Source organism: Pongo abelii, chromosome 1 (assembly GCF_028885655.2).
Source record: "Pongo abelii isolate AG06213 chromosome 1, NHGRI_mPonAbe1-v2.0_pri, whole genome shotgun sequence".
Taxonomy (NCBI): domain Eukaryota; kingdom Metazoa; phylum Chordata; class Mammalia; order Primates; family Hominidae; genus Pongo; species Pongo abelii.
In genome coordinates, this window is record NC_071985.2 from 89,330,372 (window position 1) to 89,357,341 (window position 26,970).

The 26,970-nt window shown below is 47.0% G+C and overlaps 1 protein-coding gene across 2 annotated transcripts; it reads left to right on the top strand.

The window, feature by feature from the left end:
- Positions 1 to 26,970, top strand: F11R (F11 receptor). Of its 2 annotated transcripts, XM_002809906.5 has the most exons (10): positions 1 to 755; positions 19,106 to 19,174; positions 19,332 to 19,439; positions 19,681 to 19,827; positions 20,109 to 20,311; positions 20,480 to 20,582; positions 20,711 to 20,818; positions 21,050 to 21,062; positions 21,368 to 21,416; positions 21,553 to 26,970. In XM_002809906.5, exons 1-10 carry the CDS (start codon positions 692 to 694, stop codon positions 21,586 to 21,588), a joined length of 900 nt encoding a protein of 299 aa, XP_002809952.2. In that variant the 5' UTR covers positions 1 to 691; the 3' UTR covers positions 21,589 to 26,970. The 2 variants fall into 2 exon arrangements, with proteins under 2 accessions (XP_002809952.2, XP_054382838.1); XM_054526863.2 differs by lacking the exon at positions 21,050 to 21,062.

Consider the following 26,970-nt stretch of genomic DNA (forward strand, 5'->3'; position numbering starts at 1 on the left):
CAGCGTAGCTAATCTCTCAAAGCCGGTGGGGTGGACAGAGGAACAGTTTGGAGGTGGTGTCAAAGTAACATTCCATTTCTCTCCAGGTCTTCTCCCCTACCCTCCCATATTAATATGTGGTTTTTACTTGCCAAGAGACAGGACCAAAGTTTCTGCAGCACCAAACTGCAGGTGCAGTTGCACCAAGCAGCTTACATTCAAACAAACACAAAACCCCAAGCCAAGCCGGTCTCCGTAAATCCCACACCACGACTGCCTTTCCTGCTTCCTCCTTAGAGGCACTTCTCAGCCCTCCAGCTCCAACTGAGAACCCAGCCAGTCAGGAAGTCGCTACTTCAGGAACACCAACCAATCAGGGGGCCGTCACCTGCTGAAGGTGCGGAAATCGTCTCCTGACGCGACAGTCTCCTGGGCCAATCAGAGGCAGCTTGTGTGGGGAAAGGCGCCAGTGCGCCGAGGCGGGGAGTGGCGGCGGGGTAACACCTGGCCGAGGTGACTCATTCTGAAGAGTAGCGGTTCCTTACACCAATCGGAACGTGCAAGGGTGGGGAGCTGGCCAATCAGGCGCGGAGGGCGGGGCCGGGCGGGGTTCCACCTGGCGGCTGGCTCTCGGTCCCCGCGCTGTAGTCTGCGGAGCTGTGTCTGTTCCCAAGAGCCCGTCGGCGGCTGTTGTGTCGGGAGCTTGATCGCGATGGGGACAAAGGCGCAAGCCGAGAGGAAACTGTTGCGCCTCTTCATATTGGCGATCCTGTTGTGTAAGTTCCCAGAGTTTCGGGAGGAATCGGCTGGTCGGGTCAGAGGTTGGAGGAAGGCTCTCCCCACGCCTCTAGCCCGCGGGAGGGGAGGAGCTCAGAAACCTTCCTACATCGTTCTCCTAATTCTCTTTTCCACCCCTGGCTGGTCCGTCTTTCACCACTCTCACAGCTGGGTGAGTGGCTGGCTCTCCTCCCCCACACTGGTGAGTTGTGACCGCACCCCTCACGGCCACCAGGAGGGAGCTGACCCATCTGCACACACCAGAGGTACACTCCTCGTCCTCACTGGAGAGGGCCGTCGGGCCAAGGACCCTTCCACACTCATCTACCCAGCGCGCGCTCCACACGCACCTGGGAAGGGCCAGCCTGCCCCTCCAACGCCCACCCAGCATCCACAAACCCCGCTGCGCAGCCGGGAGCCTTGGCTCCTTTAAGGGTCCTCGGAGAAAATCAAATGGAGGTGGTCTGGGGTGGAAGTCTCTTTCCCTAGCTTTTGCTGAAGGAGTCTCTGGCTCCTCTGAGTCTTTGAATTGCGGCGGTTGCTCTGGGAAAATGTCTGGGTGCACAGTCTAAAGAGGAAATGCAATAGAAACCTGAAATTTCTCTAAGCGCAGCAGAGGACCCAGCGAAGTTCCTTTCTGGAATAACTACCTCAGGAGTACTTAATACGTGTTGTTGACTGAGTGACTGTTCCCTGGGGCAGAGTGTATCTTTGGTTGGCTGGATTCACATCAGAGCCAGAGCTCTGCCCTCCCCCTGGCTGTGTATGAGAGTTTTTGTTTCCTTTGTAAACAATGTTTCCTGAGGAACAATGAGGCTCACTTGCTAGGGCATGCCTCTGTCTCTAGATGTGTTTGTGTGGGGCTGAGCGTTTAGTCGGTTGGTTTGTGCGTTAGTCAACCTGTGGCAGCACCTGTGTGTTTACCTGTCTGATTCTTGAGTGTGCGTGTCGTTGTGTGAGTAGTTGTGTCAGTATGTGTTCTACATGAGTCTCCCCCCACCCCCAAGGTTCTTGTTTTAGAAAGTGTTAAATAAATGAATGATTACAATCAGTTTGGTGTATGTAGATTCCCTGCCCTTAGATGGATTGACTTCTCATTTCTACCTTATCACAACATAAACCCTTGGGAGAGATTGGACCAGAGGCATATCTCGTCCTCTTTCTCTTTTACTGATAAGGAAACAGGTCCAAGAGAGGAAATGACTTCAATGACAATAGAGTTAGGGGTGGAACCTGGGAATGGAACCAAACCCTCTTGACTTGCTTTGCCTTTTTCCATTCTTGGATCCAGCATCTCAGGGACCCTATAGCACAAGAACTGTTTGGGATACTGCTTCAGAATCTACTGTCTTACTTACCTTTAAATTTACTTTCCCACTAGCTTCTTCATTCATGTCTCCCTCTTTTTTTTTTTTTTTTTGAGACAGAGTTTCGCTTGTTGCCCAGGCTGGAGTGCAATGGCGCCATCTTGGCCCACCACAACCTCCGCCTTCCGGGTTTAAGCGATTCTCCTGCCTCAGCCTCCCGAGTAGCTGGGATTACAGGCATGCACCATCACGCCCGGCTAATTTTTTGTGTTTAGTAGAGACGGGGTTTCACCATGTTGGTCGGGCTGGTCTTGAATTCCTGGTCTCAGGTGATCCACCCGCCTCGGCCTCCTAACGTGCTGGGATTACAGGTGTGAGCCACTGCGCCTGGCTATGTCTCCCTTTTATTCTACTCTTCGAGTTCCCTTTTCTTTAATCTCCCTTTTTTCTCTACCCCTTGCCTATTTTACTTCTGCCCGTATTTTAGAACTGCTAGTGACACCCATAGTCAATTTTTGGTTATGTGGTTCTGGTGCTAAAGGTTTTTCCAACCTTTGTACTGTGCCAGTATTTTTCCCCTAAGCCCAGAAGTTTCTTCTGGGTGAGTGACTGTATTTGTAACAGTGTTTGTCTGTGACAGTATTTGTCAGGCTTAAAAGCTTCCTGGAGCTGCTTCCTCCCTATCCTTTGCCACTGCTTCCTTTCTTTTTTCTCCTTCTAATTTCCTATATTATTTATGATAATCCTAAAATAATCATATACTGGCACTGGAAGGGTCATGATAACACCATTTTGAGCTTGGAGGTTCCTTCAGGGAACCAAGTCACAGTAGTGCAGAGGGAACCTGAGATGATGTCGCATTAGCCTGTTAGGACAGTGGGTCCTGGGAAGTGACATGTCCAGGGGATGGAGGAACTGACCTTGTAACTTTTAAATCAGGCTAGATCTGGGGTTGGGTTGGGGGAGGGGAGTGATTTGGTTAGTGCAAATGAGGATGGAAATGGGAGCTGGGCCACCACACCTGCGTTCTAGCTTGGCTTTCTCTCTGCCTTGTTTGTGATCTTAGGCTCAGTCTTTTCATCTGTAAAATAGGACTAATACTTGTCCCACCTTTGTCATGAGGATCAACCAGCATAATAGTTACATTACATATACATGAAGGGATTATTTTTGGGCAGCTATTATCCCCTATGGCTTTTGTGAGGATGGAAGAATGCCAGAATGCTGTCCCTAGCCGAGTAGGTAAAAAAGGAAGCAGGGAGATCCCAAATGGCCAAAGTCAGAAATCAAAAAGCAGGAGCTTTTTCTTGGGTGTCTAGCTTGTCCACTGTCCCTGAGAGGCGTGGATAGGTTGCCCATATGTTCTCCCTGTTCCTCATTGTGGGCTCTGCTGTCAGGGAGGAAGTAGAAAAGGCAAGATAGGACCGACAAGTCAGGCAAAGGCCTGGCCCCAGCTTGGGGAACCTAATGGAGGGGAAACCCTGACCCTGCGGGGCAGAGATCCAGAGGGTAGACACTGGGAGAGCTGGACTTGGGAAAAGTAAAACTGATGACCCAGAGTACTAGCCTCCCTTTCCCTAGGGAACCTGTCCCTTAGAAAAGGTTCAGCTGTCTACCAGGTAGGGAGAGACACAGTGGAGGTGAGTGTGGATAGGTCAACTTACACTGTAACTACAGGGGAGAGAGGGAAACCTGGGTTGGAATGCTGGCATTTGCTCCCCTGCCCTTCCTTGAGTGTGGTATCATCACTGAAGAGTTCCGGGTGGGCAGGGCAGAACTGCTGCCCTGCATCTGGGTCATTCTCTGAGTCCCACTGTTTCCTACTGATGTTTCTGACTCAAGCCCTTCTAGCTTTGCCCTTTCAGGGGCAGGCATACCTCAAAACCGTAGACTGGTGAGTCACTCCTCCTTTCCTCTCCCTCTACTCCCAGGAGTGAATTGTTCCCTCCAAACTAGAAACTGGTGACTGGCACTTCCTAGTTCTACCTGGAACTAGGAAACGAGTGGCAGTGGAATTCCAGTGCCCTTTAGTCTTTGCCTTCTGGCTCCAGATCACTTTTTTTTTTTTTTTTTTTTTGAGACAGAGTCTCATTCTGTTACCCAGGCTGGAGTGCTGTAGCATGATCTTGGCTCACTGCAACCTCCACCTCCCGGCTTCAAGCGATTCTCCTGCCTTAGCCTCCCCAGCAGCTGGGACTACAGGCACGCGCCACCACGCCTGGCTAATTTTTTGTATTTTTTATTTATTTATTTATTTTTGAGACAGAGTCTCGCTCTGTCACCCAGGCTGGAGTACAGTGGCGTGATCTCGGCTCACTGCAAACTCCACCTCCTGGGTTCATGCCATTCTCCTGCCTCACCCTCCCAAGTAGCTAGGACTACAGGCACCCGCCACCATGCCTGGCTAATTTTTTCTATTTTTAGTTGAGACGAGGTTTCACCGTGTTAGCCAGGATGATCTCGATCTCCTGACCTCGTGATCCGCCCGCCTCGGCCTCCCAAAGTGCTGGGATTACAGGCGTGAGCCACTGCGCCTGGCCCCTAATTTTTTGTATTTTTAGTAGAGACGGGGTTTCACCATGTTGGCCAGGCTGGTCTCGAACGCCTGACTTCAAATAATCCTCTTGCCTAGGCCTTCCAAAGTGCTGAGATTACAGGCGTGAACCCCTGCACCTGGCCACTCCAGACCACTTTTACCTCACCATGTTGCTCTTCAGTTCCTTTGTGATCATGGCTTGTGGAGTCTCCAGCCCAGTTCTGATTCAAGATAGAGCTACTGTGATTTTTTTAAAAAATATTTATTTAGAATAGGTTAATTGACATGGTTTTATAATTAAAATGATATCAAAGGGGTGGGGTATCTCATTCCCATGTTGCTCCTGTTCACCCCAAACCCCAATAGTTTCTTATGTCTCTTCAGTGTTTCATTTTACAGATACAAGTATATATAAATAATACTTGTTTTTTCTCCCCTTTCTGACACAAAAAGAGGCATACTACATATATTCTACATCTTGCTTATATATATATATCTCATGGAGTTTTGTTTTGTTGTTGTTGTTGTTGTTTTTGAAACAGGGTCTCACTCTGTTGCCCAGGCTGGAGTACAATGGCATGATCATAGCTCACTGCAGCCTTTTTTTCTTTTTTTTTGAGACAAAGTCTTGCTGTGTTGCCCAGGGAGGAGTCCAGTGGTGTGATCTTGTCTTACTGCAGGCTCTGCCTCCCAGGTTCAAGTGATTCTCCTGCCTCAGCCTCCCGAGTAGCTGGGACACAAGCGTGCACCACCATTCCTGGCTAATTTTTGTATATATATATATATTTTTTTTTTTTTTTTGAGATGGAGTCTGGCTCTGTCGCCAGGATGGTCTCGATCTGCTGACCTCATGATCCGCCCGCCTCGGCCTCCCAAAGTGCTGGGATTACAGGCGTGAGCCACTGCGCCCAGCCTTTTGTATATATTTTTTTAATTTTTTTTTTTTTTTTTTTTTTTTTTTTGAGACAGAGTCTTGCTCTGTTACCCAGGCTGGAGTGCAGTGGCGTGATCTTTGCTCACGGCAAGCTCCGCCTCCCGGGTTCATGCCATTCTCCTGCCTCAGCCTCCCAAGTAGCTGGGACTACAGGTGCCCGCCACCATGCCCTGCTGATTTTTTTTATTTTTATTTTTGTATTTTTAGTAGAGATGGGGTTTCACCATGTTAGCCAGGATGGTCTCGATCTCCTGGCCTTGTGATCTGCCTGCATCGGCCTCCCAAAGTGCTGGGATTACAGGCGTGAGCCACCGTGCCCGGCTAATTTTTGTATTTTTAGTAGAGACAGGGTTTCACCATGTTGGCCAAGCTGGTCTTGAATTCCTGACTTCAAGTGATCCGCCTGCCTTGGCCTCCCAAAGTGCTGGGATTACAGGCATGAGCCACCGTGTCCAGCCTCACTGCAGCCTTGACCTCCTGGGTTCAAGCAATCCTCCAGTCTTAGCCTCCTGAATAGCTGAGGCTATAGGCAAGTGTGAGTGGTGAGCCATACCTGGGTAATTTTTAATTTTTTTAGTATAGACAGGGTCTCATCTGTTGTACAGGCTGGTCTTGAATTCTTGGCTTCAAGGGGTCCTTTTGCCTCGGCCTTTCAAAATGCTGAATGACAGGCATGAGTCACTACACCTGGCCCATATTGGTTTCTAGGGATTGTGGCCTTGGCTGTTAGGATACATCCCACCCCCCTCCAAGTCAGCTGAGTTCAATTTGCACTTGTTCTGTGGACACATAAATGGGCAACACACATTTCCACCACACCCAAAAATAGATTTAAATGCCGTGCACATTTTATGTGATAGGAATAATGAGACTTGTTTATCACATCTGTTAGGTTTGACTAGATACCCTGGGGATCTCTAAACTCAAACCAGTTCCTGTTTCAGAGATTCAGGAAAGACCTGGATGACCTTTCGTCCAACATAATTGAGGATGAGGTTTCACTATTGTGTGAGGGTTGTGGAAAGCAGTATGAGTGAACACATACTGTGAGAGTGGACACACACTAGGGTTTTCCTGGCATTGAAAACCCAGAGTTCATCTGCCTGGACTCCCTGATAAGCAGGGTTTCTGTCTAAAGTCCGGCTGTGTCATTTGTTTCACAATGTAGGGGCGGAACAGGAGGAAGCAGCTGGCTGGCAGGAAGTGGATGCTGGGTCCCTGAAGTAAGTCCTGGGCAGGCAGGCTCGACCTTCCCTTGCACTGGGAAGATGGGGTGGCGGGGGAGCTGAGCAGGTAGAACCGGAAATTCTGCAGAGAGGTCGGGAGGGAGCCAGGGAGTGAAAGCGCGCCTGTCTTACGCTGCCATTACCACTTTCTGCCATCCTCAGAGGGCCCGAGCCAGCTGATCGACATCACTGAAAGTGCAGCCAAGGATGGCTATTTAGACATAGCCCAGCCTGTTGTTGGCCTCACAGAGCCTTTCTCTTGCCCACACATTTCTAAACTGTTCTACCCCAAACCCCGGAAAGGCCCTTCCCTGTGGAACTTCCCTGGCCCAGTGGAGCCTCTTGATCTTTATGAGGATCAAGGGAGGTAACTCCCTTATGGGAGTTACTTCAGTCTCTACAGGGTGAGTGGTGGGGAGGAAGGGGAAAACCAGAGTGGAAGCTCTAGGTCCAGGTTCTAATTATATTGCAATGTGAAATTCACTTGTTAATCCAACAAACATTGGTGTTTACTATGTTCTGAGCACTGTGCTAGAGATTATGGGGAAAACGTGAAGTTAAACTGGGTATGCTGTAGCTGGTGGGGTGAGGAGGCCCTGACTTATCCTTCCTATTGCAGGGCTCCAGCTCCCTGGCAACTGGGGGGTCTTGTGAGTCTCATATGCCCAGAGGGAAGTTTGGATGAATTCTTAGAGAAAACCAGAGAGAGACTGGTTGACTGTTTTCCCTCCTTTTCCCCTTCCTCCTCTTTCTTCTTTTTTTTTTCTAAATGAACAACAGACACCAGGGCCTACTTGAGTTTAGAGGATGGGAGGAGGGTGAGGATAGAAAAACTACCTTTTGGGTACTTTGCTTATTAGCAGGGTAATGAAATAATCTTTACACCAAACCCCGATGACATGTAATTCATCTATAACAAACCTGCACATGTACCCCTGAGCCTAAAATTAAAGTTAAATAAATCGGCCGGGTGCAGTGGCTCACTCCTATAATCCCAGCACTTTGGGAGGCTGAGGCGGCCGGATCACCTGAGGTCAGGAGTTCAAGACCAGCCTGGCCAACACGGTAAAACCCCGTTTTACCAAAATACAAAAATTAGCCGGGTGTGGTGGTGGGTGCCTATAATTCTAGCTACTTGGGAGGCTGAGGCAGGAGAATCGCTTGAACCCAGAAGGCAGAGATTCCAGTGAGCTGAGATCATGCCATTGCTTTCCACCCTGGGTGACGAGAGCAAAAACTCTCTCTCAAAATAAATAAATAAATAAATATAATTAATTAATTCCAACTCGACACAAAAGCAACTCAAGGAAATTTCTTTTTTGCTTTTATTTTTATAGAGATCAGAGCCTCTCTCTTTTTAAAATTTCTTATATTCTTTTTTATGTTGTATTTCTTCTTTTATTTTTTTGTTATTGATATCCCTGAGGCATAGAGATGGGATCTTTCTATGTTGCCCAGGCTGGTCTTGAACTCCTGGGCTCAAGTGATTCTCCCATCATGGCCTTCCAAAATGCTGGGATTATAAGCATAAGCTGCTGCACTGCACCTGGCCAGAAAATTCTAATAATTAACAGGATATCTAGAAAAAACTAAAGGTTCTTAGTAAAGTGGTGGGGGGAAGTAGGTCCTTTTCTGTTATGGGTCTGACCTGACCCTTCACGTACAAGGGATGGTTGTTGGTGGGTTCTGTTAAGAGTCTGGAGGCCTCTGCCTTCTGTGACCATCTTCTCACCCCAGCAGTGCTTTGGTGCAGTTCATCAAGCACCTCCTCTGTGCAAAGTGTAGTGCTGGGAGCTGGGGAAGGATACAAGCAGAACTCAAGAAACTGCAGACATGTATTGACTAGGTAGAGTACAGAGCAGCGTGTGCCAGGGGCTGTCAACAAAGTACAAAATGTTTTAGGAGCATAGAGCAGAAGAGAGTAACTTTTTAAAAAGATAAGTTTTTTGTTTTATTAAAAAAAAGTGATACATGCTCAACGTTTCTACATTGAAAAATAGGAAAATGCAAAGGACTATGGAGAAAATAAAATCACATGTAATTCTATTATCTAGAGATAAACACTTATTACTGTTGTTTCATTCTAGTCTTTATGAATTAATGTGTGAGATATTTCTATATATCCTACAAAATGTACTTTTTTTTTTTTTCTTGAGATGGAATCTCGCTCTATCACCCAGGTTGGAGTGCAGTGGCACAATCTCGGCTCACTGCAACCTCCACCTCCTGGGCTCCAGCAATTCTCTGCCTCAGCCTCCCAAGTAGCTGGGATTACAGGCGCCCACCACCACGCCTGGCTAATTTTTTTGTATTTTTAATAGAGACGGGGTTTCACCATCTTGGCCAGGCTGGTCCTGAACTCCTGACCACCTGCCTCGGCCTCTCAAAGTGTTGGGATTACAGGTGTGAGCCACCGCGCCTGGCCCAAAATATACTTTAAGGTCCTTTCTATATTATTCCTAAAGTATGGCTATATCATAATTTACTTATTCACCTTTTGTTGGGCATTTAGATTTCTTTTTTTCTTTGCTATACTAAATAACATTAAATTGGCTGGGCATGGTGGTTCATGCCTGTAATCCCAGCACTTTGGGAGGCTGAGGCGGACGGATCACTTGAGGCCAGGAGTTTGAGACCAGCCTGGCCAATGTAGTGAAACCCCGTGTCTATCAAAAGTACAAAAATTAGCTGGGCATGGTGGTGTGTGCCTGTAATCCCAGCTACTTGGGAGGCTGAGGCAGGAGAATCTCTTGAACCTGGGAGGTGGAAGTTGCCGTGAGCCGCAATCGCGCCACTGCACTCCAGCCTGGGCGACGGAGCAAGACTCAGTTTCCAAAAAAAAGAACAATGAAACCTAAATACCGTTAAATTGTTCTTGTACATGAATCTTTTTTTTTTTTTTTTTTTTTTTTTAAAGATGGAGTCCCACTCTGTGGCCCAGACTGGAGTGCAGTGGCGTAATCTCAACTCACTGCAACCTCCACCTCCCAGGTTCAAGCGATTCTCCTGCCTCAGCCTACCAAGTAGCTGGGATTCAGGTGCCTGCCACCAAGCCCAGCTAATTTTTGTATTTTTGGTACAGATGGGGTTTCACCATTTTGGTCAGGTTGGTCTCAAACTCCTGGCCTCAAGTGATCCGTCTGCCTCAGCCTCCCAAAATGCTGGGATTACAGGCGTGAGCCACTGCACCCAGCCAAAATCTTTAAACTTACCTTTGATTGTTTTCTTAGGCTATATTCCTAGAAATTGGGGTGAGATTAATTTTGACTGAGGAAAGGTATAACAGATAATAGACATTTGAACAGAGTCTTGAAAGATACATGGGATTTCCTTGCTTGTCCAATAAAGTTACATATAGCATAATAGTTTTAGAGCCTCAAAATCAGACAGAGTTAAGATTCCTACCTTGCTATTTGTAGCCATATGGTTTGGATCAACTGTTTTGTGGTTTTTTTTTTTTTTTTTGAGACAGAGTCTCACTCTGTCACCCAGGCTGGAGTGCAGTGGCTTAATCTCGGCTCAATGCAACCTCCGCCTCTCGGCTTCAAGCGATTCTCCCGCCTTAGCCTCCCGAGCAGCTGGGATTACAGGCGCCTGCCACCATGCCCAGCTAATTTTCGTATTTTTAATAGAGACGGGGTTTCACCACGTTGGCCAGGCTGGTCTCGAACTCCTGACCTCGTGATCCGCTTGCCTCGGACTCTCAAAGTTCTGGGATTACATGCGTGAGCCACTATGCCTGGCCTGGGTCAACTGTTCTAAGCCTCAGTTTTTTCATCTGTAAAATGAAATGGTAACGATAGTACTTCAATGGTACTTGTCTCATAGGTTTTTTTTTTTTTTTTAAGAGTTTAGTGAGAAAATGCATATAAGGCCTAACATTAATAATATGCCACTTCTACCATTATGTCATTGGCAATCATAAGACCCTGCCAGATTCATGGGGAGGAAACTTTTTTTGAGACCGAGTCTTGCTCAGTCATCCAGACTGAGTACAGTGGCACGATCTCAGCTCACTGCAGCCTCCACCTCCTGGGCTCAAGTGGTTCTCCAGCCTCCCAAGTAGCTGGGACTACAGGTATGCACCATGCCTGGCTAATTTTTGTAATTTTTATCATGTTGGCCCGGCTGGTCTTAAACTCCTGACCTCAAGCAATCCACCCACATCGGCCTCCCAAAGTGCTGGGATTATAGGCGTGAGCCACCACACCCGGCCCATGGGGAGGAAATTTAACTTAGACTCTACCTCAGTCACAATGTAAGTAGAGCACGGGGGAGGAGATAAATATATAGATAGATGTGGCTGTTTTGGAAAACACTATTTGCCACAGTTGTTTCATTATTATTATTCAGGTACATAGTAATTTCCAGGAATTACATCCTCAGTGTTACAGGCGTTCCTGGGCGTGCATGACTGCAGCTGGTTAATTTTTTTTTTTTTTTTTTTGGTACAGATGGGGGTCTCACTGTGTTGCCCAGGCTGAGAAAACATTTATTGAATGTCAACTTATACCAGTTTTATTATGCTAAGTGTGGGATACTCAGAATATTAAATAACACATGGTCCCTTTTCACTTGGGGTTTACCATGGGAGACATGCTTGTACACAGATGATGTCATTATAATGTAGGAATTGCTTTGACAGTGTTTTGCATGGGATAATTAAAGCCTAGGAAAGAGGCTTAGGTGAGGCTATGGTGAGGACTGGGCATATGGGAGGTTGTTTTCCAGAAAATAATGTGGATGAATACTGCTGCCCAGATAAAGAGGGGAAAAGGGTGTTCCACATAGCAGAAATAGCATGAGCAAAGGCAGAGATTGTGAAACAGCCCAGTCTTTGCTAGGAATTTTAAGTAGTTTTGTATTGCTAGAGGGTAAATTGCAACAGTAGGGTGGGTGATAAAGATGATAACCTTATCAAGGGGTCAGATAGTGCTGGAACTTTCTTCCAGCACTTCCAGGGGGGAGAGAGGGAGGTGGGTGTTTGGCAGAGTATAGGGATTATTGGAACTTTCTTAGCTTGCAGAAAAATTTGGATTTTATCATATAAGCAATGTAGAATCATCAAAAGCTTAAAGGAGGTGTCAGATTTGCATTTTTAGGAAGGCTGTATAGTATAGAGTAGCATTGTATAGTCTCTGCAGTTGGACTTCGTTGGTGTGAATCTGCACTACCACTCACTGTGTGGCCTCAGCCAAGTTACTTAACTACTCTGGGCCTCAGTTTCCCCATGTAAATATGGGTGATAACGATAGAATCACCCAACTCTAAAGGCTGTTGCAGGGATTAAATGATATTACATATAATATGCTTACAACAGTGCCTCAAATATAGTATGTGCTCAATAAATGCTAGCACTTCATCCAGTAGTGGAATGGAGAATGGACTTTCTTTCTTTTTTTTTTTTTTTTTTTGAGATGGGGTCTCACTCTGTCGCCCAGGCTGAAGTGCAGTGGTGCCATCTCAGCTTACTGCAAGCTCCACCTCCCGGGTTCACGCCATTCTCCTGCCTCAGCCTCCGGAGTAGCTGGGACTACAGGTGCCCGCCACCACGCCTGGCTAATTTTTTGTATTTTTAGTAGAGATGGGGTTTCACCGTGTTAGCCAAGATGATCTCGATCTCCTGACCTCGTGATCCGCCTGCCTCGGCCTCCCAAAGTGCTGGGATTACAGGCGTGAGTCCCTGCGCCTGGCCGGAGAATGGACTTTCTATACATGGGCCCAAAACCTGAGCAGGCCAAAAATCTATTGATGCCTTTAACTTTGTGGCTTTTCTTGTTGTGAACTTAGAGAAAATTAAACTTGACAATGGAAAGGATGGAATTTCCTTCTATTATTGGTTTACCACGTACATCAGTAGGACATTTGTATGTGTGTGTACAGTATGGTATGTATGGGCCCAAGGTTAAGTGCAAAAGGGGGGCTGTGAAGAGGCAAGGGAAAATATAAAATAGATGAGGAGGATGGACAGGGAAACTGTGAGTGTCCTGATGTAGATTGGCTTCAGTGAGAGCAAGCTCCTAGCTCTGCTGGTACAGCTGTGAAGGTTCTAGAGAAGGGGCCGCCTTTCCAAGGCAGCTGCAATGACAGGGGAGATATGGTTTGGTAGGCTGGAGTAGGCACTTTTCAGGCTTTATTTATATGTCTTGTTGAAGAAAACATTGAAGTCAGAAAGAAGTACGTGTACAGAAGGGCCTATTAACAGATGATGATAATCATAAAATATAATACTTATTTGGGGCTTCCTGTTCAGACACTGCTCTAAGCACTTTATTTGTACAGTATTTGTTTAGCCCTCACAACAGCCCTTTGATGTAGAAACTGTTATTATCCCCATTTTACAGATGGGTAAACTCAGATTTGAAGAGGCCAAATCTGAGTAGTAAGTAACAGAGCTGGAATTTTTTTTTTTTTTTTCTTTCCTGAGACAGAGTTTCTCCCTTGTTGCCCAGGCTGGAGTGCAATGGCGTGATCTTGGCTCACTGCAACCTCTGGCTCCCGGGTTCAAGCAATTCTCCTGCCTCAGCCTCCCGAGTAGCTGGGATTACAGGCGTGCACCACGACGCCTGGCTAATTTTGTATTTTTAGTAGAGACGAGGTTTCTCCATGTTGGTCAAGCTGGTCTTGAACTCCCCACCTCAGGTGATCCGCCCGCCTTGGCCTCCCAAAGTGCTGGGATTACAGGCATGAGCCACTGCGCACAGCCTTTTTTTTTTTTTTTTTTTTTTTTTTGAGACAGAGTTTCTTGTTGCCCAGGCTGGAGTGCAATGGCACAATCTCAGCTCACTGCAACCTCTGCTTCCCGGGTTCAAGTGATTCTCCTGCCTCAGCCTCCCAAGTAGCTGGGATTACAGGCATGTGCCACCACACCCGGCTAATTTTTGTATATATATTTTTTAGTAGAGACGGATTTTTGCCACGTTGGCCAGACTGGTCTCGAACTCCTGGTCTCAGGTGATCCACCTGCTTCGCCTCCTAAAGTGCTGGGATTACAAGCGTGAGCCACCGCACCCAGCCTAGCAGGCAGTCTGGTTCCAGGGGCCTGTTCAAGAACGAGAAGGGGAATGTGGACCAGGATGGCTGAGGTGTCCTGTGGTGAATGGGAAGGGCATGGTGATAAGGCTGGCCTTGACTCATGATGTGATAGGCAGTCACAGTAGACCTTGGGAGTATTGGCACAGTCAGGTCACAGGCAGACATAGTTAATCCTGCAACAGAGGTGGGTGGGAAGACACTAAGGCAGAGGTTCATGTATTTGAAACAAAAGAACAGAAGCCCAGACCAGGTGATGGCAGTGCAGATTAATGAAGAAAAGGGTAATATGCCTGTAGCCCAATGTGTTTGTATATATGTGGTGTGAATGTGATGATCTGAGAGGACTCAGCAAAGAACTTTAGCTAAACCCAGAAGTGGTGGAGGAACAACCATCAAATTCGTATGTTGTGATTTGTGTGCATATGTGTTTATTTCAAAGGCTAGTTTTTAGTCTAATTAGATGCTGCTGTTTATTTGGGTGGTGCCATAGGTTGGGTTCTTGGGAAGCTGACTCTGAGATGTCAACAATCATACAAGACATTTATTAGGGAGTGCACTTGGGATCCACGCCCGTGGAAAGGAGGGGAAGAAAGCAAGGTTGGACAGAGGGAGAGGCCAAGTTTGCGTTATAGTCCCGGTGAGGCCTCAGCCTATCCCACAGACAGCTTTAGAACAGAAGTGCCCCCCTTTTTTTTTTTTTGAGATGGAGTCTCGCTGTGTTACCCAGGCTGGAGTGCAGTGGTGCGATCTTGGCTCACGGCAACCTCCGCCTTCCGGGTTCAAGCGATTGTCCTGCCTCAGCCTCCCAAGTAGTTGGGATTACAGTTGCCCGCCACCATGCCCGGCTAATTTTTGTATTTTAGTAGAGATGGGGTTTCGCCATATTGGCCAGGCTGGTTTCAAACTCCTGACCTCAGGTGACCTGCCCGCCTCAGCCTCCCAAAGTGCTGGAATTACAGGCTGTTGAGCTGCCACGCCCAGCCTATTAGCATTCTTAATGAGAGTTGAGTAAGAGACTTCCACAGGCATGGTGGCTCATGCCTGTAATTCTAGCACTTTGGGAGGCCAAGGCAGGAGAATTGCTTGAGCTTAGGAATTTGAGACCAGCCTGGGTAACATAGTGGGACCTGGTCTCTACAAAAAAATTGTAAAAGTTAGCTGGGCAGGCCGGGTGCAGTGGCTCAGGCCTATAATCCCAGCACTTTGGGAGGCCGAGGCGGGTGGATCACTTGAGGTCAGGAGTTCGAGACCAGCCTGACCAACATGATGAAACCTTGTTTCTATTAAAAATACAAAAAATTAGCCAGGCATGGTGGCTCGTGCTTGTAATCCCAGCTACTCAGGAGGCTGAGGCAGGAGAATTGCTGGAACCTGGGAGACAGAGGCCTGTAGTCCCAACTACTTAGGAGGCTGAGGTGGAAGGGTCACTTGAGCCCAGCAGGCCAACACTGGGTCCTAAGCAGTAAGCCATAATGATGCCACTGAACTCTAGCCGGGGCAACAGAGTGAGAAAGGGGGGAGGAGATAGGAGAGGGAGGGGAAGGAGGAAGGAGGGAGGAAGGGAGGAGACTTATGTGTCCTCAGGAAGAACTTTCAATTTAATAAAAGCTATTTGGTTTAATTTCCATATCTATTATTGTTATTATTATTATTATTTTATTTTTGAGACAGAGTCTTGCTCTGTCACCCAGGCTGGAGTGCAGTGGTGCAATCTCGGCTCACTGCAACCTCTGCCTCCTGGGTTCAAGTGATTCTCCTGCCTCAGCCTCCCGAATAGCTGGGATTACAGGCACATGCCACCACCCCCGGCTAGTTTTTGTACTTTTACTAGAGACGAGATTTCACCACGTTGGCCAAGCTGGTCTCGAACTCCTGGCCTCAAGCAATCTCCCCACCTTGGCCTCCCAAAGTGCTGGGATTACAGGTGTGAGCTACCGTGCTCAGCCTCCATATCTATTATTACATTTGAGCATAAATTTGACATTAAAAATGTAATGGCAAATATATAAATAAAATAATATTAGAAATATTTTTATTAGTTTTTTTTTCATTAAATCGGTGGTTTTTCTAAGAAACAGCTCGGTTTTCTTTTCTTATGTTTTTTAGAGACAGGGTCTTGCTCTGTCACCCAGGCACCCAGGCTGGAATGCATTGGTGTGATTGTAGCTCACTGTAACCTCACACTCTTTGGCTTAAGTAGTCCTTTTGCCTCAGTCTCCCAAGTAACTGGGCTACAGGCATGTGTCACCATGCCTGGTTAATTTTTTTTTTTTTTGAGACAGTCTCACTTTCTTGCCCAAGCTGGAATGTAGTGGCACAATCTCAGCTCACTGCAACCTCTGCCTCCTGGGTTCAAGTGATTCTCCTTCCTCAGCCTTCCAGGTAGCACGCACCACCACGCCTGGCTAATTTTTGTATTTTTAGTAGAGATAAGGTTTCACCATGCTGGCCAGGCTGGTCTCAAACTCTTGACCTCAAGTGATCCGCCCTCTTTGGCCTCCCAAAGTGCTGGGGTGACAGGTGTGACCTACGGTGCCCAGCCTATACCCTTCTTTTTTGAAAACCATGCTATATGACCAGGCATGATGGTTCACATCTGTAATCCCAGCACTTTGGGAGGCCAAGGCAGGAGAACTGCTTGAGGCCAGGAGTTCTAGACCAGCCTGGGCAATGTAGCAAGACCCCCAGCTCTTAAAAAAAAAAAAAAAAGTTCCAGCCTGGACAACATGGTGAAACCTTGTCTACTAAAAATACAAAAAATTGCCGGGCGCGGTGGCTCACGCTTGTAATCCCAGCATTTTGGGAGGCCAGGGCAGGTGGATCACCTGAGATCAGGAGTTTGAGACCAGCCTGACCAACATGGAGAAACCCCATCTCTACTAAAAATACGAAATTAGCCAGGTGTGGTGGCGCCTGCCTGTAATCCTAGCTACTAGAGAGGCCGAGGCAGGAGAATCTCCTGAACCTGGGAGGCGGAGGTTGTGGTGAGTCTAGATCGTGCCACTGCACTCCAGTCTGGGCAACTAGAACGAAACTCCACCTTAAAAAAAATAATAATAATACAAAAAACTAGTTAGAACTAGCTAGGCGTAGTGGCGGGCGCCTGTAATCCCAGCTACTCAGGAGGCTGGGGCAGGAGAATCTCTTGAACCTGGGAGGCAGAGGTTGCAGTGAGCCGAGATCACACCACTGCACTCTAGCCAGGGCAACAGAGTGAGACTCTGTCTCAAAAAAAAAAAAAAAGAAAATTAGGCTGGGCACCGTGGCTCACACCTATAATCCCAGCACTTTGGGAGGCTGAGGCGGGCGGATCACCTGAAGTTGAAAGTTCGAGACCAGCCTGATTAACATGGAGAAACCCTGTCTCTACTAAAAATACAAAATTAGCCGGGAAGGGTGGCACATGCCTGTAATCCCAGCTACTTGGGAGGCTGAGGCAGGGGAATCCCTTGAACCCGGAAGGTGGAGGTTGCGGTGAGCCGAGATTGCACCATTGCACTCCAGCCTGGGCAACAAGAGCGAAACTCTGTCTCAAAAAAAAAAAAAAACAAAAATTAGCCAGCGTGGTGGCAAGCGCCTGTAATCCCAGCTGTTTGGGAGGCTGAAGAGAATCACTTGAACCTGGGAGGCAGAGGCTGCAGTGAGCTGAGATAGCGCCATTGTACTCCAGCCTGGGCAACAGGAGTGAAACTCCGTCTCAAAAAAAAAAAAAGAAAGTATAATAACGGAAAAAAAGGGATATAGGAGTAACCTATATCTTTAGTCTCTTGTCTATAAAATGGGAGAGAGAATACTTATCTGGACTAATTCATAGTGTTATTATATCAGATTGAAATACATATATACAAATATTGTCTAAACATTAATGCCAAAATTTAAAAAAAAAAAACCTAAAGGACTTTAGAGCACATCTATTTCATATTTCAGAAAGGAAGGGGAGTCTCAGAGGTCAAGAGACCATATTCAGTTATGTGCATAATTAAGTAAAGGAAAAATGTACTTGAATTTAACAGATGTGCTTGAATTCTACAAACATTTATCTAAGACAGGGTCCTGACTTGAAGCTATAAATAAAAAGATATTTCATGAATTTGACTTTGAAAACATGAATGAGAATAATTGTGTAAGTGCAGGTTTGTAGCTGTATCATGTGATCCCAGAATCCCTGGTCACTGGTTCTTAATTTGACCTTTGTGGGTCCCTCCTATGAACCCTGATGCACCTCCCCCATATTATTTAATTAGCCTTGTTGCTTCTCCCTCCCTCCACCCAGCACACACTACCTTTTCTTTTCTTTCTCTATTTGGCAAGTAGAATATTCTAATAAGGTGATCTGAACCCACTTCTAGTGCAAGTTTCACCTCAGAACCAGTTGTGTGATTTTTTTTTTTTTTTTTTTTTTTGAGATTGAGTCTTGCTCTGTCGCCCAGGCTGGAGGGCAGTGGCGCGATCTCGGCTCACTGCAACCTCTGCCTCCTGGGTTCAAGCGACTCTTCTGCCTCAGCCTCCTAAGTAGGTGGGACTACAGGTGTGCCACCATGCCCGGCTAATTTTTGTATTATTAGTAGAGATGGGATTTCACCATATTGGCCAGGCTGGTCTCGAACTCCTGACCTCATGACCTCTCCACCTCGGCCTCCCAAAGTGCTGGGTTTACAGGCCTGAGCCACCGCACCCGGCCCCAGCTGTGTGATCTTAGGCACATTTACTTCTTGTACTCTCAGTTACTCATGTAAACTCGGGATAATAATACATGTCTTGCCGATCTGTCATGCTTGTTTCCAGGGTCAAATGATGCAGTGTGTCATAATGTACCCGAAAACACTTTAAAAAGCACCACATGCTCCACAAATGTCGAGTGTTATTATTATTCTCATCATGGCTCTGCCCTTCCCTTCCATCCCTTTCCTCCAGCCCTGCTGGCTTCCTTCCAGGATTGTCTTGACAAGTGGCTGCAATCATTTGTTGAGAACCTTTCTCTGAATGGTGAAATGTTATTCTGGAAGCTGCCCTTGGACTAGTAGAAATCTAATTAGATTATTGGGAGTCACAGAGAGAAAAATTAGGAGCAAAAGAAACTGCATTCCCATTGATAAAAGAAGTATTAGCCGGCAATTGTAGCAAAAAGCACTTAAAGAAGACATTTAGGATCATGGTGACAAAGTGTGAGAGCCAGAGAGAGCATGAGTCTGGAATCCCTTCCTCTTAGGGTCTGTGAATGGAGAAGCCCTGTCCACTGGGTCTGTAACTCCCTCTTCCTGGCATTTCTCTGTCCACTCCTGACGGGGCCCACCTCTTTCTTTCTCCTCAGGCTCCCTGGCATTGGGCAGTGTTACAGTGCACTCTTCTGAACCTGAAGTCAGAATTCCTGAGAATAATCGTGAGTTGGGAGGGGCCGTGGAGGGTGTGAGGGTGAGCAGTTGCCGGCCGCCTGGGGACCTAGAGAGCACCCAGCCCAGCCTGCAGTTTGGGGCTGTTCCCCATCTCGTGTATTTGCTGCTGCTTCCTCCTTCGGCTCATTTTGACCCTTTTTGCAGCTGTGAAGTTGTCCTGTGCCTACTCGGGCTTTTCTTCTCCCCGTGTGGAGTGGAAGTTTGACCAAGGAGACACCACCAGACTCGTTTGCTATAATAACAAGATCACAGGTGAGTTGCTTCTCCTCCTTCCTGATTGCCTAGGTTGTGGAGGGATTATCATGCCTGGATTCTATGATCCAGACTTTGTGCCTTTATCCCAGGGCACACCCTGGGGCTCAAGTCCTCATGGCCTTCTTCCCCCCTTTGTGGGGGAAGAGGAGAGCACTTGCGTACCTTGGATGCCCCCTTCATCAGCCTCCCTTAGCTCTCCAGTTCACTCTGTCCTTGCCCTTGCCTCCTCTTGTGGTAGCTTCCTATGAGGACCGGGTGACCTTCTTGCCAAGTGGTATCACCTTCAAGTCCGTGACACGGGAAGACACCGGGACATACACTTGTATGGTCTCTGAGGAAGGCGGCAACAGCTATGGGGAGGTCAAGGTCAAGCTCATCGTGCTTGGTACGTGCCCCATGTTTTCTGGGTGGGCCTGGAGTTAGTTACTTCTCATAGCAGGCTCTGCTGCGCTTTGGAGCTCTTTGATGGTGAGAATACCCACATGTGGGCTATTCAGAGTCCAGGAGCTGCCGGAGAAGGGATGAGCCCCTGGTTAGGTGGCAACCAGGGACATGGTGAGTGTAGGAGGCTCGAGCCAAGTAGATGGGGGTACCATTCTAGTTGGTTACTTAGACTCAAGCAGCCCTCACCCTATACTCAGCACCTTCTGTCTTTCTCTTCCACAGTGCCTCCATCCAAGCCTACAGTTAGCATCCCCTCCTCTGCCACCATTGGGAACCGGGCAGTGCTGACATGCTCAGAACGAGATGGTTCCCCACCTTCTGAATACACCTGGTTCAAAGATGGGATAGTGATGCCTACGAATCCCAAAAGCACCCGTGCCTTCAGCAACTCTTCCTATGTCCTGAATCCCACAACAGGAGAGCTGGTATGGATGGGGTGGTGGTGAAACATGTGTGGGGGATGCAGTTATAGAACCCCAAAAGGTGGGAGGAAGAACAGGCAACAGGGTGAACTTGGAACTGGGGTCAAGAGACATTAAAAAATGTCTATTTTGCTTCATCAAGCGGGAAGCCAATTTGTTTTCCTTCCTCAGGTCTTTGATCCCCTGTCAGCCTCTGATACTGGAGAATACAGCTGTGAGGCACGGAATGGGTATGGGACACCCATGACATCAAATGCTGTGCGCATGGAAGCTGGTGAGAGTTAGGGCTTGAGCCCAGACCTGGGGTGGGGATTGGGGTCTGCTTTTCATCCTGCCATTGGTGATACTGTAGGTACTGTGAGTGAGTATCCCCGTGCCTGATTTGTCATTTGTGTCTTGCAGTGGAGCGGAATGTGGGGGTCATTGTGGCAGCTGTCCTTGTAACCCTGATTCTCCTGGGAATCTTGATTTTTGGCATCTGGTTTGCCTATAGCCGAGGCCACTTTGACAGTAAGTATCTGCCCCCAGAGGCTCTCCTTTGTACTGCCCCCATCCCAGGGCCTGGCATGGGTGTCATCTGAGTACTGACCCTGATACTGTGCTCATGTGTGTGGGTGTCGTCCCCTGGGGAACACTGATCACCCATCTAACACCAAGAGCTGGGGGCCTGCCCCTCCATCTTCCCAAGCCATGCTGTCTTCTGTCCTGCTGACACTCATGATCCCATTTCTTCTCTTTCAGGAACAAAGAAAGGGTGAGTGAGGTGCTGTCCTGAGGTTCTCCACGTTTGAGAGCATGGATGCATGTGGTTTGAAGCTGAAGTGGGCCTGGGGGAATGGGTTGAAGGCAGAAGCAACCAGTTTGGAGGGAAGGCATTTGGATATCCAGCCCTTTCTCTGTGGCCTTGGCCCTGGGCCTGTCCTGTTACTCCCACCTTTACCTTTCTGCTGCACACTCTGTGCTTCTGTAGCATTCTCGGTTCTGGCCTTTAAAGTTGGCAAGGAGAGGTTAATAAGCACCTAGGTGGCTGAGTGTCTGCGTCTTCTGGCTTGTTCACAGGACTTCCAGTAAGAAGGTGATTTACAGCCAGCCTAGTGCTCGAAGTGAAGTGAGTATGCCTCCCCTGGGCAGGGGTGGGCCACCTGGGGCTGGAGTGAGGAGATTTCTAGCCCATGTTTATGTGTTTTGGGGATTATCAGCCAAAGAAGACTATTGAGAGTTGACTGGATGTTTTATTGCTGCAGGGAGAATTCAAACAGACCTCATCATTCCTGGTGTGAGCCTGGTCGGCTCACCGCCTGTCATCTGCATTTGCCTTACTCAGGTGCTACCGGACTCTGGCCCCTGATGTCTATAGTTTCACAGGATGCCTTATTTGTCTTCTACACCCCACAGGGCCCCCTACTTCTTAGGATGTGTTTTTAATAATGTCAGCTATGTGCCCCATCCTCCTCCATGCCCTCCCTCCCTTTCTTACCACTGCTGAGTGGCCTGGAACTTGTTTAAAGTGTTTATTCCCCATTTCTTTGAGGGATCAGGCAGGAATCCTGGGTATGCCATTGACTTCCCTTCTAAGTAGACAGCAAAAATGGCGGGGGTCCCAGGAATCTGCACTCAGCTGCCCACCTGGCCGGCAGGGATCTTTGAATAGGGATCTTGAGCTTGGTTCTGGGCTCTTTCCTTGTGTACTGACGACCAGGGCCAGCTGTTCAGAGCGGGGATTAGAGGCTAGAGCGGCTGAAATGGTTGTTTGGTGATGACACTGGGGTCCTTCCATCTCTGGGGCCCACTCTCTTCTGTCTTCCGATGGGAAGTGCCACTGGGATCCCTCTTCCCTGTCCTCCTGAATACAAGCTGACTGAGATTGACTGTGTCTGTGGAAAATGGGAGCTCTTGTGGAGAGCATAGTAAATTTTCAGAGAACTTGAAGCGAAAAAGGTTTAAAACCACTGGTCTAAAGAAAAGAAAACTGGAGGCTGGGCGCAGTGGCTCATGCCTATAATCCCAGAGGTTGAGGCAGGCAGATCACCTGAGGTCAGGAGTTCAAGATCAGCCTGACCAACATGGAGAAATCCTACTAAAAATACAAAATTAGCCAGGCATGGTGGTGCATGCCTGTAATCCCAGCTGCTCAGGAGCCTGGCAACAAGAGCAAAACTCCATCTCAAAAAAAAAAAGAAAGAAAAGAAAAGAAAGCTGGAGCTGGCTCAGGCCATCACCCTTCCCTTGGCTGGAACTACTGGACAGACCCTTTTGAGATGTGCCTGTGGTGCTGTGGAGATGTGTGTAGTGGTCTTAACTCTTTGTTGAGCTTGTGTGTGTGTTGTGTGGTCTTAGCTGTATACTGAAATTGGGCGTGTGTTGGAGGGCTTCTTAGCTCTTTGGTGAGATTGTATTTCTATGTGTTTGTATCAGCTGAATGTTGCTGGAAATAAAACCTTGGTTTGTCAAGGCTCTTTTTTGTGGGAAGTAAGTAGGGGAAAAGGTCTTTGAGGGTTCCTGGGCTCCTTTGTACAACAGGAAAATGCCTCAAAGCCTTGCTTCCCAGCAACCTGGGGCTGGTTCCCAGTGCCTGGTCCTGCCCCTTCCTGCTTCTTATCTCAAGGCAGAGCTTCCGAATTTCAGGCCCTCATTCCAGAGCCCTCTTGTGGCCAGGCCTTCCTTTGCTGGAGGAAGGTACACAGGGTGAAGCTGATGCTGTACTTGGGGGATCTCCTTGGCGTGCTCCACCAAGTGAGAGGAGAAGGTACTTACTCTTGTACCTGCTGTCCAACCAGGTGCATTAACAGACCTCCCTACAGCTGTAGGAACTACTGTCCCAGAGCTGAGGCAGGGGGATTTCTCAGGTCATTTGGAGATCAAGTGCTTTAGTAGTAGTTTAAAGTAGTAACTGCTACTATATTTAGTAGGGTGGAATTCAGAAGAAATTTGAAGACCAGATCATGGGTGGTCTGCATGTGAATGAACAAGAATGAGCTGGACAGCCTGGCTGTCATTGCTTTCCTCCTCCCCATTTGGACCCTTCTCTGCCCTTACGTTTTTGTTTCTCCATCTACCACCATCCGCCAGTCTATTTATTACTTAGCAAGAGGGCAAATAAAGGGCCCTTTTGGCTTGATTTTGCTTCTTTCTTTCTGTGGAGGATATACTAAGTGCGACTTTGCCCTATCCTATTTGGAAATCCCTAACAGAATTGAGTTTTCTATTAAGGATCCAAAAAGAAAAACAAAATGCTAATGAAGCCATCAGTCAAGGGTCACATGCCAATAAACAATAAATTTTCCAGAAGAAATGAAATCCAACTAGACAAATAAAGTAGAGCTTATGAAATGGTTCAGTAAGGATGAGTTTGTTGTTGTTTGTTTTTTTGGTTTGGTTTTGTTTTTTTAAAGACGGAGTCTCGCTCTGTCACCCAGGCTGGAGTGCAGTGGTGTGATCTTGGCTCACTGCAACCTCCGCCTCCCGGGTTCAAGCCGTTCTCCTGCCTCAGTCTCCTGAGTAGCTGGGATTACAGGTGTGTGCCACCATGCCTGGCTAATTTTTGTATTTTTAGTAGAGACAGGGTTTTACCATGTTGGTCGGGCTGGTCTCAAACTCCTGACCTCTTGATCCGCCTACCTTGGCCTCCCAAAGTGATGGGATTACAGGTGTGAGCCACCGTGCCTAGCCAAGGATGAGATTTTTAAAGTATGTTTCAGTTCTGTGTCATGGTTGGAAGACAGAGTAGGAGGGATATGGAAAAGGTCATGGGGAAGCAGAGGTGATTCATGACTCTGTGAATTTGAGGTGAATGTTCCTTATTGTCTAGGCCACTTGTGAAGAATATGAGTCAGTTATTACCAGCCTTGGAATTTACTTCTGTATCTTACAACGGACCTTTTGAACTGGAAAACACCTTGTCTGCATTCACTTTAAAATGTCAAAACTAATTTTTGTAATAAATGTTTATTTTTCACATTGAGTTTGTTTAAACCCTGAAGTTCTTACCTTAAGAGAACTGGGACTCCTAGAGTGATTGGACATTCAAAATATTCCTGATAGTCTTGTTAATTAAGAGATTAGGATATCTTTCCATTACCTTGATAATTACATTTTAATTTAGCTTTTTTCATTGGCCTGTGTTTAAATGCGAATAACCCCACAATGGACATTTCCTATGTTAAAGTGACATTTAGGGGATAAAAAATGAGAGCAGTTCCATGGATTTTGGTGTTTCCCCTGAGACATTAACTCAGCATAATCTGGGATAAAATGATTGAGTCTTAAGGATGTGTTTGTTGTTCCTGTCATTTTTTGATTTTCTTCAAAGTATACAACATGGTTTGATATGCATATACATTTGTATAATGATTGCCATGGTCAATTAACACATCACCATTTTTTTTTTTTTTTTTTTTTGTGAGGGAGTCTTGCTCTGTTGCCAGGCTGGAGTGCAATGGTACAACCTTGGCTCACTGCAACCTCCACCTCCTAGGATCAAGCAGTTCTCTTGCCTCAGCCTCCTGAGTAGCTGGGACTATAGGCGCGTGCCACCATGCCCAGCTAATTTTTGTATTTTTAGTAGAGACGGGTTTTCACCATGTTGGCCAGGATGATCTCGATCTCTTGACATCATGATCCACCCACTTCGGCCTCCCAAAGTGCTGGGATTGCAGGCATGAGTCACCGCACCCGGCCACATCACCCTCATGTTCTATCTTAGGTATTCAGAACTTGTTCATCTTGTAACTGAAAGCGTGTACCCTTTGACCAACACTGTTTTTCCTGTCTTAGCAGATCAAGGGCAGGGGAGGTGATAGTGGAGGAAAATGGAGTTAGTCTGTTTCTAAATGAGGGGACAGTATGTTTCTTGGGGCCTGAGGACAGCTTAATAAAGTAGACAAATGAAGAAAAACAACAATTTGCATTAAAAAGTATCCAATTCTTTAGCTTTTCCAGTTTATTACCCCTTCTCTGGTACTAGCTATGAAAATCTGATATGAAATGGAACATTTTTTCTTTTCTTTCTTTTTTTTTTTTTGAGACTGAGTCTTACTCTGTCGCCCAGGCTGGAGTGCAGCGGAGCGATCTCAGCTCACTGCAACCTCGCCCTCTGAGTTCAAGCGATTCTCCTGCCTCAGCCTCCCGAGCAGCTGGGATTACAGGCGCCTGCCACTGCACCCGGATAATTTTTTTTTATAGTTTTAGTGGAGAAAGGGTTTCACCAGCTTGGCCAGGCTGGTCTTAAACTCCTGATCTCATGATCCACCCACCTTGGCCTCCCAAAGTGCTGGGATTACAGGTGTGAGCCACCGTGCCTAGCCCATTTTTTCTTACTACTATCATCCATTAACTTATTTACTAGGTACTATTACTATCTCTGTTTCTCAGATGGGGAAGAGAGGCAGAGAAATGCTAAGGAATTTGCCCAAGTTCACACAACCAGTACTAGGCAAATGGTAGGTCTGGGATTAAGATCCTGGGGAGGGGAGGTTGGGTAACCTATATCCTGCTCGGTGACCCAGAATGGAAAAGAATGAAGGAGGAGGAGCTGGAAACAGAAATTAACTTTTTTTGTAGAGGTGGGTATCTGGGTTTGAGGAGAGAGAATATTAAAAGTAATGCTGGGGCCAGGCGCGGTGGCTCATACCTATAATCCCAGCACTTTGGGAGTCTGAGGCAGGCAGATCACTTGAGGTCAGGAGTTCAAGACCAGCCTGGCCAACATGGTGAAACCCTGTCTCTATGCAAAATACAAAAATTGCCAGGTGTGGTGGCTCACGCTTGTAATCCCAGCACTTTGGGAGGCCGAAGGGGGTGGATCACCTGAAGTTGGGAGTTCAAGACCAGCCTGACCAACATGGAGAAACCCTGTCTCTACTAAAAATACAAAAATTAGCTGGGCATGGTGGTGCATGCCTATAATCCCAGCTACTCAGGAGGCTGAGGCACGAGAATTGCTTGAACCTGAGAGGCAGACATCACAGTGAGCCGAAATGGTGCCACTGCACTCTAGCCTGGGTGACAGTGAGACTTGGTCTCAAAAAAAAAAAAAAAAAGTGATGATGTTTGGCCTAGGGTTTCCCCTAAAGTGTGACAAAATCTCACTTGAGTCTGCTATCCCAACAGACAGACTCTGGACAGAGTGAGGCATATTAAGTATGAGGCTCTTTATGAAATGGAGGGCCTAAGAGTGCCACCTTCTGGAGTAAAGGATAAAACTTAATGCAATTTTGCCAGTGACCGGGATGAAAAACAGAAGGCATGCATATGATATTTGTGGACGGCAAGGAGTTAGTAGGAATTGCAACATCATCAGTGTGCAGAATGAGGATTCAAATAGGAATGGTAAACTCCAGCTTATTAAATTTTATTGAATTGAAATTCAATAGTAATAAGTCAGATTCTGCCTTTGGGTTCAAAAAGTCAACTCTTCATAGATAAAGTAGGAAAGATGTAGAATTTTTAGAACTAGGGAGGCACTCTGTTGACGGCACCCTACCCCTGCATCAAGTTCTGTCTTAAGTGCCAAACTTTAAGGGCATTGTCAGCAAATGAATATATTCAGAGGAGTGATCTGGAGGGTGAAGGGACCTAAAATTTTGTCATGTAGAAACTTCTGAAAGAATCAGCATTAAAAAAAAAAAAAAAAAGAATCAGCATTAAGCCCAGATAATAAAGAC

Excerpts from the sequence above, each read along its gene's own strand:
- F11R (XM_002809906.5), top strand. The coding sequence starts at position 692 with ATGGGGACAAAGGCGCAAGCCGAGAGGAAACTGTTGCGCCTCTTCATA. Across the intron at positions 19,828-20,108 it reads GGTCAAGCTCATCGTGCTTG|TGCCTCCATCCAAGCCTACA; the intron begins GTACGTGCCCCA and ends TCTCTTCCACAG. Across the intron at positions 21,417-21,552 it reads AGCCTAGTGCTCGAAGTGAA|GGAGAATTCAAACAGACCTC; the intron begins GTGAGTATGCCT and ends TTATTGCTGCAG.